At 38.5% G+C, this 14,531-nt stretch overlaps 1 protein-coding gene across 18 annotated transcripts in view; it reads left to right on the plus strand.

The window, feature by feature from the left end:
- The first annotated feature begins 1,401 nt into the window (after positions 1-1,401).
- Positions 1,402-14,531, plus strand: part of LOC117562850 — a 45,628-nt gene continuing 32,498 nt past the window's right edge. For 15 of the 18 annotated variants that reach the window (XM_034240760.1, XM_034240762.1, XM_034240772.1 and 12 more), the window contains exons 1-14: positions 1,402-1,681; positions 4,926-4,994; positions 5,768-5,792; positions 6,526-6,543; positions 6,785-6,850; positions 10,606-10,733; positions 10,816-10,938; positions 11,087-11,144; positions 11,237-11,284; positions 11,565-11,633; positions 11,804-11,943; positions 12,069-12,200; positions 12,286-12,343; positions 12,414-12,494. In XM_034240760.1, the coding sequence (XP_034096651.1) occupies positions 1,655-1,681; positions 4,926-4,994; positions 5,768-5,792; positions 6,526-6,543; positions 6,785-6,850; positions 10,606-10,733; positions 10,816-10,938; positions 11,087-11,144; positions 11,237-11,284; positions 11,565-11,633; positions 11,804-11,943; positions 12,069-12,200; positions 12,286-12,343; positions 12,414-12,494 (1,042 nt within the window). In that variant the 5' untranslated portion in view covers positions 1,402-1,654. Of the gene's footprint in view, positions 1,682-4,925; positions 4,995-5,767; positions 5,793-6,525; positions 6,544-6,784; positions 6,851-10,605; positions 10,734-10,815; positions 10,939-11,086; positions 11,145-11,236; positions 11,285-11,564; positions 11,634-11,803; positions 11,944-12,068; positions 12,201-12,285; positions 12,344-12,413; positions 12,495-14,531 lie in introns of those variants that run through there. The other 3 variants (XM_034240761.1, XM_034240763.1, XM_034240777.1) reach the window with 2 other exon arrangements.

A 14,531-nucleotide genomic window follows, 5' to 3' on the forward strand; every position in this document is an offset into this window, starting at 1 on the left:
CAATTCTGTGGATAACTAAATAAATAAATAATTAAACAAAAGCCAGAGAGAAAAAGTGAGTTTTAAGTGTTGATTTAAAAAACCCCAGGGTCTGGGCCGACCTCACATGGAGGGGCAAAGTATTCCAGAGCCTGGGCCAGCCGCTGCGAAAGCTCGATGCCCTCTGGTTTTAAGCCTGGTCTTAGGCACTATCAACAGCAGCTGATCAGCCGACCTTAAGGCTCTGCCTGGGGTGTAGCGATGGAGGAGTTCGGCTATATAGGCAGGAGCCAGCCCATTTAGGGCTTTGAAAACAAATAAAAGGAGTTTAAAATCTATTCTGAACCGAACTGGAAGCCAGTGCAATGAAGCCAGAATTGGGGTGATATGGTCACGCTTTTTATGGCCAGTAAGAAGACGTGAACCCTAACCCTAACCTATCACCCCGACAGGGCCCTCCTGGGGTGAGAGTGTCTTGTGATAATGGCCGAAACACTCGATGATCCCGAGGTCCACAACTGATGATGTGTCAAAAAAATGAAATCAATAATTAATTGAAAAATATTAAAAATTAATGAATTTGAAAAATATTAAAATGTAATGAAAAATCAAGATCAGGATTAAAATCAAAATTTAAATTAGATCAAACTTTATTAATTATTTAAACGTGGTGCCGACTGACCTCTGTTCTTTACGTTTGGTCTCTGGTTACCCTAGTCTACAGGACTGTTCAGTGCATATTCCTGGTTCTCACTTCTTTTTCACCTTTTCCCACTTTTTTTAGGAGAGTGCATTTACGTAGTCTCGTTGTGCCTCTTCACTTTTACACTCTGGGGGTCAGAGTTCATATGGTGAGGGATTCCATTGGCGGTATGCGCCGGCCTGTGCCTTTAACCGTGGACTTCTGGTATAGAACTGCTCGGGTCTTGATAGATTGAGTGGGGAAGTTCATGAGACCTTTCTTGAAAGGTCCAAAATTACTTTGCGCATTATGATTAATTATGTGAAATATAAACAAGACTTAAATAAGACTTTAGATAGACCTGGAGTAACATTCAGCTACCCTGCAACCTACAAAGTAATTAAAACTAGCTGCACATTTACCATCTTTGATAAACACATTAATGCATCAATAATAAAAATATATCATATATTATTTTTAAATGGGCCAATCTGCATAATAAGTACTTTTCATTTTTGGTAAGTATATTTAGATGCTAATACTTGTCTACAAAATTACTTGAGTATTATTTTGAATGCAGGACTTTAACTTACAGCAGAGTATTCATACACTCTTGTACTTATTATTTTTATTTAAGTACACGACCTGACTGAGTACTCCCATCTCTGGTAATTTGTATAGACAATAAATGATTCTGAAACAGATCTTCAGGAAACCGTTTCTCGGAGGAGGAGTCGGAGGAGGAGTCTCTAATCACCACAGCTGGCAGTGCTTCCTCCCCGCTGCAGAAGCATTGTCGCGCATGAAGCATGGCATGAAGCAGTAAAATGGAAACTGCGCAACTGACTCAAACAAACACACCTTTTGACGGATAATTTCCACTTTCAAACTTTTCTCAAAGCTCAGTGTCGACGTTGATGTTGTACTTCTCCAAATGACATCCTAAAAAGAATGTCCTGCCTGAGAAGTTGTACTAGTTAGTTAACTTTCATCATGGACCATCTGAACCTGGGCTGTCAGGTAAGCTTTTTTTAATGCACCACAGTCAGTGATATGGAGGTAATATTCCGACATGACATGTCTCTGTGCTTCAAAGATGAAGTGCTTAGGCTGTTATCTGTTTGTTGGCATTGCAACAGTGGGAGTAATATCAACCATGTGCAACACAGTTAACAGATGCAACGGTCGACATGATATTATGGGATTAGTTTAGTTTCATAAAGATAAAGCAGCACTTTCTCAGAATCAAGCTAAACTAAGAGTTTAAGAGAAAAAAAACGGAGTCAAGCAAAATAAATGTAATTTAAAAAATAAAACTATAAGTTGCAAACAAATCATTTGTGTAATCATGTAAACTATAAGTATTTTTGTTTTGTTTTAACACATCTTTTTGTTTGCAGTTATCTTTGCTTCTTTTTCAATGATCAGACTTTTGCTCTCAATGCAGCTTTCTCATTTGCGTTCCCTCGTTTTTTGTTTTCTTCTTCATTTTTCTTTAATGGCGAATCGCTTCCACTTGGAGCATATATCGCCACCTACTGTTGATATATGAAATGTTCATATTACATCCTTGTCCTCAGACCAGTGTTTTTGAGGAACTTGAAGATCAGCTTGTTTAGTTCATTTCTTGATTTACTTTCGTATATTGACTCGAAATCCATGTCCTTGATGTTATGTTGTTCCAGTGCAGTTTTCAGAATGAGTCTTTCGGCCCGTCTACACTACAGGCATCAACAAATCTTGAAGCTGGGCGTGTCTGAGGCTTGGCGATTTCTCGCGCCCAAGGCTACCAACAACCAATCACATGAATCTCCCGCCCCCGACATACAAAGCAATAGCAATATTAAAACGAAGTAAACTGGATATAAAATCCCCAAACAGACGAAAACCTACCAGTTTCACCCACTGTCTCTGCCACCTCCCTCCATGCCTGGTTCCTCCGGTTTGTATCCCGGTAAATAGTTCTGGTCGTAAAGAACCGGGTGATTTGCTACCGTAATTTCTCGTTTGGAATATGAGGAAATGAACTGCGGTCTGGCTCTGCGGGATTTGCATAAACGGGATTTGATTGGCTGATGCCAAGCATCGAGCCTCAAAAGTTGAACATTGCTCAACTTTTGATGCTCGCGATGCTTGCAAAGCCACGCTCCGCTCCCCACAATGCAGTTCGGCGAAGATTCCAAATCTACTACGTCACCCCATTCAAGTGAATGGGCGAAGCGTTGAAAGCATTTTTCGATGCCTGTAGTGTAGACGGGCCGTTTGTCTGTTATAATCCGGGCAGCTAAAAAATACATGATGTATTGCCTCTGGTTGTTGGCAACCATCACAATTGCCATTTGGATGGTTTCCAATCAGATGCATTGTTGAATTTGATCCAGTGACCCAATTTTATCCTGCTGTTAATGCTCTGTTCTCTTCTACTACTCCCCAAGTGCTTCCCGTTCCTACTTCCCCTGGTATAAATGTCTTCCTTCAGTGTTACTGTCCCATAGTTTTTGCCATTGTTGCTTGATAACAACTTTTGTAACAGATTTGACTTCTGCTCTACTAATGGGTACCATAATATCAATCTGGTTTGCTTTCAAACCACATTTTGCCAGTTGATCCACTACCTCATTCCCTCTAATACCCACATGCGCTGGAACCCACACAAATTGAACAACAATTCCCAAATGAACTTACCTAAACATGATGTGTAAAATTTCATATAAAATATCCTGACGACATTCTGAAGAGAAGTTGTTTATACTCTCCTCTCCTTTCCTCTACCCACTGAAGTGCTAGTGAGATAGCCATCATCTCTACTGTATATACTGCGATTTGATCACTCGTTCGCTTTCCCACTTTGACCTTTTAATTCAGGAACATAAAATGCACAACTAGTTTGACCATTTTCTGGATTTTTGGATCCATCAGTAAATATTTGTATAAACTGCCCATATTGTTCATGTAGAACAGTGTTCACATAAGCCTGCACATTGATTTGACTTTTCATTGAATGTAACCGTTTCAATAAGGATAAATCTACTATTGGTTGAGGTAGCAACCATGGTGCAACAGCCGATAACAACACCATCGGACTAATATTCCATTCTTTAACTTTTAATTCCTTACATAATTCCGAAACACTAACACAACAACTTTCTTTTTTAATTTTGTTACTTTCCCAACTTGTTTTTACAGTTTGTTTAGTAGGGTGAGTATCTTTATGGCCCTGTAGATTTGCCCAGTAATTACAGTGTTTCCCCTAGGATGGAGTCATAGCAGCGGTGTAAAAAATAGTTGTTCTACCACCTGAGAGAGCCCCAGGTCATATGCTGCAGGACCTGCCGGTCTGCTGCTGGCAATGACACACACACACATATATATATACACATACACACACACACACACACACACACACACACCACTCTCGGGACCCCCCTGTTAGTCACACGGCTCCATAATATAACTGGCAAAAATGTAAGAATTTCATGCATCGGCCTACAGTGGGAAAATGGTTGAATCTGGTGGAATAGAGTAGACATATCAAATATCACTACTTTTCTTCTAAATTAAATGCTGACATTACAAAAATGCATGGTTTTATACTGCAATGGGAGTGAGATCAAAAAATGTGGTTTGAATGGAAGTCAATGAGGCATTTTTGGCCACGAAGGTGTCCAGAGGTAGTATCTGACACTACGTAAAAAATAATAATGCAGTCAAATCAATTTTGTTGCTAATCTTTGACATATCCAAGCCTCTAACCACCAAAGTTCCATCCCCCTACTAATTATTATATGGACATATTTTTCATTTTTTATGTTTTTTTGTCATAAATAATGAGATAATTCAAATAAAGAACCAGGCATTTAAAGGGTTAAAATCCAGAAAATGGTTGAATGTTTGGTAGTTTTGAGTACGTTAGAAGTTGTTTAAGTGATTAATGAAAAGAAAAGTGGAAACAAATATTGATGTATGATGATTCAATAGCATTTGTTTGGGGCGTGTACATTTTTGTCACGAAGGTGTCGAAAGGATGAACATTCCAGGAGGGCACAAGGGTTAAACCAAAACATAAATTCAGGACAAACCAGCCTTCCACCAAACTCCCTCTTTCCTCATCTGTTGCCCGATGTTTCACTGGAAAAATATTAATAGATAAGAATCAAAGTGTAAAGTTGAACTGTTGAAGGTTTCCTGTTGTCCCGTACAAAACTCTATCCCTTTTTCTGTCCCTTCTTCTATTTCATGTTAATGATGCACCTTCTTCTTCTAGGTCTGCCTCACCACATCTAACTACATGCTTGATTTGAAGACCCATATTCACTCACATGGACATGTACAGGTGGGCATTCAACTTTAGGAACACCTTCACTTGGTTGATTCTCATTCTGTACCATTGACCAATACACTTAACTAGGAGATAATGCAGTTTTCGTGTTGGCTAAAAAAAAAAGTGGTGTGTGTGGTGTGATGTGTGTGGTGTGTGTGTGTGTGGTGTGTGTGTGTGTGTGTGTGTGTGTGTTGTGTGTGTGGTGTGTGGTGTGTGTGTGTGTGTGTGTGTGTGTGTGTGTGTTGTGTGTGTGTGTGTGTGTGTGTGTGTGTGTGTGTGTGTGTGTGTGTGTGTGTGTGTGTGTGGTGTGTGTGTGTGTGTGTGTGTGTGGTGTGTGTGTGTGTGTGTGTGTGTGTGTGTGTGTGTGTGTGTGTGTGTGTGTGTGTGTGTGTGTGTGTGTGTGTGTGTGTGTGTGTGTGTGTGTGTGTGTGTGTGTGTGTGTGTGTGTAATTTTTTCTTACGTGGGGGATTGGATTTACTCTCAAATCTTCTACTGGTCCACATGCACCGTTTCACTTCTGATGGCATCTGCAGAGGGAATTTAAATGATCATTGTTTTGCCTATACTTCATTAAAGCTGACAAGCATATGAGCATTTTACCATAATAATTTCCACAACACAAGAAAGGGCAAAGAGTGCAAACACCCTTAAAAGTGTTTATCTGTCTCATGAACAGCATTGATATGTGGGTCCTATTTTAGATTTTTGTTACTGCAGTTTTCCATATTCCTGTTTCTATCTGCTTTTATAAACCTCTACATGTTTCTTTGTTCTTTACCAACAGAAAATGATTGAGGTCTTCCAGCAAGGTATTTCCTTTTTCTTTTGTTGGGAAAACTTATGTTCTGAGTGCACGTCTTGTGTGCGCTCTTGTAAAAATGCAGAACAAAAAGTAATGACAATTGTTTGGAAATGAGACTTTGAGTTTGAGCTTGCATGGGATCATTGTAATGCTAAAGCTTGGAAAACTGGACAAACTAGCTGAATAATAAAAGCAAACGACATAAGATTGGCATCTATTGATACAAGATACTACTTAGTCAATCTTAAATGTGAATTTATTTTAGCATTAGCTTTATTTCCAGTATACTGTTTTGCTGTTCATTTGATAATTTATCAGCAGTCCAGTAAAAGTTATTTGAAAATCTGCAGCGAACTCTGGACGCAGTGGGAAAAAATAGCACTGAATGGTTTTTGTATCAGCATTTTTGTTGTTGTTGTTTATATCCTAGTGTTTTATTGCATGTATGGTAATTTGCTTTGGATACAAGATAAACTAAATGTAATGAAAAAATATAAAGTTTTAAGTTGCAAAAAAGTTGAGGTCTCCTGTAAATTATTCTTGGGGTTAGGTTAAAGATTAGCTTAAAGAAACAATAATGTAACAGTTTACTAACTTATCCAATTAGATATGAAATGCACTGCCCCCAGGTCAAATGGCTGTTAAGGGGTCCCTTTTCTTGTAACCTGCTTTAGAGAATGTGTCGCTCAGACTTTCTGTGCAGTAGATTAACCTTTTTTGTCTTGTTAACTTCTTTTTAGATATGTTCAAGGGTCATGGTAAGCCTTTTGTTCTTTCTTCCTTTTTGTAAATAAATTGTGTAAGCATACTGAAACCTTGAGCTGATTTTGTTTTATTGACTTAAATAATGTAAAACACACAGATTTATTAAAACATTTCAATGTCACTGCCAATTAACTTCAATCTGTCTTTTTCTTTTACTTTTTGATTTTTATGTTGGCTTTCATAAAAATCTAAAGTCTAATCCTCTTTTCTTCCATTGTAATGTTTACTCTACAGGCATCTTTCCCTTCATTGAGTTGATCAAGTCGCGAGTCAGACGTGAAATCACATGGCCCATCATAGGTCAGTAAAGTATCTCTAAGTTGGTTTGTAATTACATTTTTAAGCAGGAACGACCTGCCCCCCCATGTCAAATTGTCACCCACTTTTCAGGCTTTTAAGTCCCGCCTAAAGACCCACCTCTTTTCCCTCGCTTTCGAGTCAGTCTGAGCTATGTTTTATCGATTTTTATGCTTTTTTTGTCTGTCCATAGCCTTTATGTGCCTTGTATTTATTCTTATGTGTGCCTTTTATCTATTCTTGTAATATTATATTTTATTATAATGTTATGTTCATTGTGAAGCACTTTGGCAAACCCTCTGTTTTTAAAATGTGCTCTATAAATAAAGTGGATTGGATTGGATTAACATTTTTTCTCATACATCCCAACATTAGACAAACCAGGCCTTTATTGCAGCAGAGTTGGAATGAGTGATGGCAATAAGATGAGAAACAACGCACATGAATTACATGTTGTAACATTTCCGTTTATTATTTTAAGTCTCACTAAATGTTGCATTTTATATAAATCCAGAAACAAATTGATTTTGCATTCTACCTAAGAGCAGAGTCTTTATAACTAGGGATGGGTATCGTTTGAAATGTATCGGTTCTGCTTATCGATTCCGGTTCTTAACGATTCCCTGTTTCGATTCCAAAATTGTAAAAGAAAGAGGTCAAACGTTTAGATAACAAAAATATCTTTATTCTTTTAAGCTTTAACTGACATTTTTTCAAATAAAAAATATACATGCAATACAAATGTATTGCACAATAGCTGTGCTTTATTTTAACTAGGGGTGCACCGAATGGGAAATTCTTGGCCGAAACCGATACCGAAAATAGGAAACAGTTGGCCGAATGCCGAAAGGCCGAAAATGATTAATAGAAATATATATATATATATATATATATATATATATATATATATATTTCTATATATATATAGATATATATTTCTATATATATATAGATATATATATATATATATAATGTATACATTTTTTACCAATGTTGTTCAGCTACCTGATTATGGAAATAGACATGATTATGGCAAAACTTAACTTAACTTAACTTAAATAATAATCACTATTATGGGTCCATAAAACATTTATTCAGCACTTTTGAATGCATACAGTACATTTATATATCAATCAATCAATGTATGTCATGTATTATTGCTAAAAAACATTATATCGCAGTCTTAGTGTCGCCAACTCGTTTCTAATATGCAAAGACAACAAATGCGTCTATGATGTATTTTCGATCAGACGAGATCTCTCTCCCCGGTCTGTGTGCGAGGGGGCGGGGCAGTTTACACACACGCAGCTGCTACATGCAGCGGAGCACACTGCGGAGATGGCGGAGAGAACGCGCTCCGAGGTGTGGTTAAACTTTACCCGTCTCGATGTGGAGAATACTTGTTACCATAAGTGCAATAAGAGTTTAGCATGTAAGCACGAGCAATTTGTCTAAACATTTAGCAAAAGTGCACCGCATGCAGACGGAGGAATGTACCGGGTTCGACCGTCTTTCTAGCAGCCCTGTAGCACCATCCACGAGTAACGTTTCCACGTCAGGTGTTATGTATGCTAGCAGCAACACACGGAGTTAACTACATTATACAAACATGGGTTAATGATTAGAGGAAACTGAGTTATTTAGTTTGTTAAAATGTCAGCTATTCTGTTTACAGTCTGTCATCAGATTATTTAATACGATTTGTTAAAGGCTCAGGGCAATCTCGATGACAAAGGTCAATGTTCCCCCCCCCCCCCCCCCCCCCCTGTGAGCCAGCCGCGAGCATGGTCGCCGCGTCTTTATTACGTCATCACAACAACACGTTAGATTACCAACGTAAGCCTGTTCTGACATTCGGTGATATTTTTTCGGTGCTAAAACCCTTTCGGCCGAAAGGGCCTTTTTAACCATTTTCGGCCGATAATTTTCGGTGGCCGAATATTCGGTGCATCCCTAATTTTAACTGAGCTATGCCTGTGGCAAGCTATTAACGGGCATTACACTGCCTTGTCTTTTTCTTTTTTAGTGTAGTGGAGCCACACTTTAGAGCGTTTACCGCGATCCATCTTTGGTGTTATGAAGTGACTGAGCTCGTGAACTGTCTACGGGAGGGCGGGGGGAGCCTCGCTGCAGGGAAACTGTGGACCACTGTCGCCTGTCAGCGCAACGTACATGATGCCGTTTTTAAAAATTAAGGGCGGTGCCGGCCGTCAGCGTACCGAGCCGGCCGTCAACGGCCCGCTGACGACCGGCCGTTCTGTGATTCTCCAGAACACACAGATGGCAAGTCCGCCCCTTACCCTGTATTCCACCGGGTCACCGCGGCGCAGACGGACCTGGTGGAATACAGGGTCTACCGGCTTTAGGAACCGTTAAGCAGAACCGAAATTGTGTATTTTGTATGGGTACCCGGCATTTTCTTATCGGTTCTCATCTGGAACCGAGTTTCGGTTCCCAACTCTATTTATAACCAATGCTGACACAGGTATGGCAAGCCGATTTAGCTTTTATTCATTTCTGGAGGATATCAAAAAATCAATTTTAACTAGTTAGAATGCAAATTATTGATATCAGAAATTCAATTGTAACTAGTTGTAATGTGTATTTCTGATATCAGAAATTCAATTGTAACTAGTTGTAATGTGTATTTCTGATATCAGAAATGCGATTTTAACTAGTGAGATTTGCATCGCTTTTCTCATTCATTTCAATGGGAGTTGGAATTTAAACTAGTTCAAATGCCAATTTCTGATATCAGTAATTCAATTGTTACTAGTTGCAATTACATTTTAACTAGTAAAAATACTAATTTCTGATATCAAGAATTACATTTCAACTAGTCGCAATGCCAATTATAACAGATAAACAGAAATACAATTTGAACTAGTTCAAAAATCCTTTTTTGATATCAATTGTAACTAGTTTAATTCAATTTTTATTTATAACTAGTTACAATTGAATTCCTGATATCAAAAAAAATGTTTTTGAACTAGTTCAAATTATATTTCTGATATCAACAATTGAATTACTGATATCAGCAATTGGCATTTAGACTAGTTAAAATTCCAACTCCCATTGAAATGAATGAGAAACTATGCAAACCTCACTAGTTACAATTGAATTTCTGTTATCAAGAATTTGCATTCTAACTAGTTACAATTCTATTTTTGATATCAGAAATAAACATTATTACTCCTAAGAATTGCATTTTTGATATCAAGAATTCTCATTCTTACTAGTAAGAATAGATTTTTTGATATCCTCCAAAAATGAATAAAAGCTAAATCGGCTTGCCATACACAGGATTGAATACCTTAACATAGTTGAAGTCGATAAATGATGCTATTTATTTTCCATGTTTGTGTTTAGGCCAATATTTATAAAAAAAAATGTATCCCAAAAAGTATATTATTTGTTGCTGAACATCTGAGAGACAAGAGGCTAAGGTCTGACTGTCCGGAAAACAAAAATAGACTGTCTTGACCGTTTCACCTTTTTAAAAGAGGAAATAAAAACAGACCGCTACAGAGGAAAACAAAAGTTCAGCTAAAGGCTAAGTGGAGGAAAACACAAGTTCAGTTAGAAATTACCAAAAGGGTAGAAGTTCGAACCCCAAGGTGTAGCGTCTATCGCTATCTCACCATCATCCTGCGCCTGTCTACACAGCGCTCCACTTGAATAAAAATCAGCTGCAGAAAACTCAGATATAATAATTTCTATCAGAGTAATTGTTCAGTTTTAAATGTGCTTTTTTCCAGGCCTATCGTTGTGTTTCAGTCGAAAGTCAAAAACATATTTTTACATGTGCCATGTCTGTGAGGAAAAGTTTCTATCAATGAGGATTTTATCGCACATCACTTCAATGGACCACCACAGAAACAACTTTGTAAGTGCGGATCATCATTACAAAAATATGCAAATATGTTTAGAATTTGGAAGCATACATTTAATTGTATTTTGTATTTCAGAGCTACATAAACCCCAACGCACTGAGTTTCTCCTGGATGCCTGAAAATCCAAATAAATACTTCCTGAGGTCTGAGTTGAGAGAGGGTGGAAACGATGAGGAAAGCACGATTGGAGACCTACAGGTCTGTAGCTTAAGGCCTGCAATCATATAACTAAATGTATTTTTTTATATTTAAGCAGCCGAGTAACTCGATAACTTCAAAGATTTTTTGCGTCAAGATTTGTTTGATTGACGTCATGTTTGATTGATTTGACATTTTCTCTTTGCAGCTGTTGGAATTGCCTGGAGAACTGTTTAAACAAGTGGAAAAAAGCAATTACTCAGAGGGTATATGATTGTTAGATGTCTTATAGTTATATCATATTTGAAAAATCTATTCAATTGTACATTATTGAAATTGATCTGATCCTACTCTCCAGTGGCTCGCACGCTCAGTGAAATTGAGAAGCTTCCCAAGATGCATGAAGGTGTGTATGCACATTTATTCTTAGGACTCCATTATTAAAATGAAGCAATGCATTGTCATTCTGTTATACGTAATCAAAGCAGCAGACATTTGTTTGTTTTACCTGTAATAATCACTCAATCTTTATAATATGTATAATGGTGACACATTTTGTAGCTTTTCTGGATATAGTTTAGTTCTGATATCTCAATATACTGAATATTTGCATCTGTTTGTACTGTGTGTATTTACTCCAGCTTTCCAGTTTTTTTTATCACTGAAATATCTTCCTCTCCCCCCAGTTTTCAAGAAAGAGAGGATGACAATACAAACATACCTAAAAGACAGCAAAAGGGAACATCCACTTCTTGGTCAGTAAATGTTTCAGAAAAATTCCACTGTTAACTTCCTTAATGGAAAAAGGTAGTCTCTTTACAGCTGTCGTATGCAGTCTTCTAGAATCAAATTACTACTCTAATCCATAAGATAAAATTCAAACTTGTTCCCCCCCTTTTTTTTGTTGTTGATCATTGTCTTTTAGGCATGCAGCACCTCATTGAGTGCATTTGTGTCGGGCAAACGGAGAAGAGATACTACCTCTGCACGCTCTGCAACATAACTTTGACCCCCCAAGGGATCATCAAACACGTTCTGAGCTTTGACCACATCTTTTCTTACTTTGTAAGTGCCTCTGACGCAAAGTTAATATACATGAAATAAATGCTGATGTCTAATTTGGCAAAAGAACATGGTTGTTGAGAGTCTATCATTATTGTTTGTCTTCATTAAAGTTTTATTCTCTGCAGAAAGCGTGGCACCCTTCAACTTTGTCGTTGAACGCTTATTTCAACACTTACACAAAAGACTTTGGCTCCCTGATGCTTAATTTTGCAAAGCAGGCAGAGGAAATTCATGGTACTGCAAACATGGATATAAAGGTAATGAAGTTGATTATCTTGTTCATATTTCCAAACGGATGCTTTTGTTCATACTCTGGTGAAACTTTATGACTTCCTGTTACAGCAAGTGATCCTGGAGCCTGCCAAATTCGCATCAGTGGATTTCACCTCTTATACAGAAGGTTGGTATTTATTTAATTTTTTTAGTGGAACCCATAATGTTTTATTAATTGTGCCTGTGGTTGTATGTAGCTTTAAAGGAGTTGGAATCGATCACAAAGGAAAACAATGGGAGCAGCTTGATGACGATTGTCAAACCAGGGAAGAAGCTGGGTATGTATTGAAGTGAAATCTATATTGTGGTCCCTTTGCTGTCCTACAATAGCTAAACTATTACAACATTTTCTCAACATCTCTGTTTAATGGTTTTTAGCGTGGTGTGTATAATAGAGTGGTGCAGGAACGAGTCCTAAAACCCGGAAGTGAGTCAGCATTTTCCCACTTCCGGTTCCCTCCTCTCAGTCAATGGGATTTCTCCATAGGATTTTTCAAAATAGCTGGAAATAAGGTCTGTGTTTCACACAAATTGAAGAGACAGATCACATTTTGTTCTACGACATTAAATACATCAGCAGTGACCCCACTGGGGATTTTTGAAGAGCTTACGTGTCTGAAAAACGATGGTTGTTAACAAGTGGCTGATTAGGACTACAGAAGTTGTGGAGGACGTTGTACGTCATTACGCCGAACACGTAAACACTGCCGCTAAATTTGTTTGCCCCTGTTCGGCTTGAAAGCAAGTACCTGCAGGTCTTGCAAACTGTTAAAACAAACGCTTCAACTTGTACAATTTAGAATCTGTATTTTTGAATATCGATCTTAAGTTGGCGTGACGTTGAATTCGTGCAACCCTGCTGTAGTTCCTTTATAGCATAACGTTAACATTTTGCTTCTGGCGATTTAGATTTATGATTATAAAAGTAGGGTAGACATTAGGGGTGTTGAAAATAATCGTTTCTACGATGCATTGCGATGCGGACGTGGACGATTCGGTCTCGATGCAGTGACGGAAGATAATCGGTTATAGCGTAGTAACATTGCTTCCTGATTTTCCTGCCGCGGCTTTACTATAACGTTTTTTTTTTTCTGTCACTTTAATATCAAATCGGTCGGTGACGCAGAGATCAGGGAACAGACGTGACAGCGGCACAGCAACACCAAACACGGAGCAGTCTGCTTTATCCACCAACACAAGAACACCAGTCCAGAACCAACAGCCTGAAGGACCCGCTCTGAATCACTCCGTGTCGCTGCGGCACAGAGACACAGGGATTTATGTTTTTCAAAAATAATCGCGTTACAATCATGTCAGGTTTTTGGTGGATTTAATTAAGTCTTGGATTGCAAAGTATGAATGTCCTCTAGCAATTTTCAGACGATATATACGTACGTGTGTAAAGTTTGTGAAGGCAGGAGGAAATAAGCTTCCGCGATCACCGTCTCCTCTGTTCCTCTAAGCCCCGCCCCCCCTGAAAATAATGAGTGACAGGCTGATAGTGACCCGATAGAAACTTTATTATTCACTTAATCACTGAGATATAATGAAGCTAACTTAATCTCCTACATTCATGGGATTTATGTAACAGTAAGACAGAGAATGTAAGTGTGCACCCACATGCAGTATTTTAGTTGTTATATGCTGTTGTAAATACTCCTGTTGTCTGCTGTGTTCAGACTCAAGTCCTGTGTGTGATAATAATAATAATAATAATAATAATAATTCATTTATTTTATATAGGCGCCTTTCAAGGCTCTCAAGGTCGCCGTACAAACACATAAAAAAACAAGATACACAATACCTAACACCAGCATAAGAAACATAAACAAGACAATGCAACAAATCAAATAAATAAAACAGAGGATGTGTGATGGATAATGATCAGGGTGGATATGCGAGTGTGAAGAGATATGTTTTGAGGCGTGATTTGAAAATGGGGAGAGAGTCAGTGTTGCGGATGTCAGGTGGGAGGGAGTTCCAGAGGCGGGGTGCAGAGCGGCTGAAGGCTCTAGACCCCATGGTGGTTAAACGGAAGGGGGGTGCAGTGAGGCTGAGGGAAGCAGAAGACCTGAGAGTGCGGATGGGTGTGTTGATGTGCAGGAGGTCGGAGAGGTACAGAGGAGTGAGGTTATGGATGGCCTTAAAGGCGAGGAGCAGAATCTTAAAAACGATACAGGATTTGACGGGGAGCCAGTGAAGTTGCTGAAGAACAGGAGTGATGTGGTTAATGGAGGGGGTTCTGGTGATGATGCGGGCGGCAGAGTTCTGAACCAGTTGAAGTCTGTGGATGGATTTGAGAGGGAGACCAAAGA

Source organism: Gymnodraco acuticeps, unplaced genomic scaffold, assembly GCF_902827175.1.
Source record: "Gymnodraco acuticeps unplaced genomic scaffold, fGymAcu1.1, whole genome shotgun sequence".
NCBI classification, from domain to species: Eukaryota; Metazoa; Chordata; class Actinopteri; order Perciformes; family Bathydraconidae; genus Gymnodraco; species Gymnodraco acuticeps.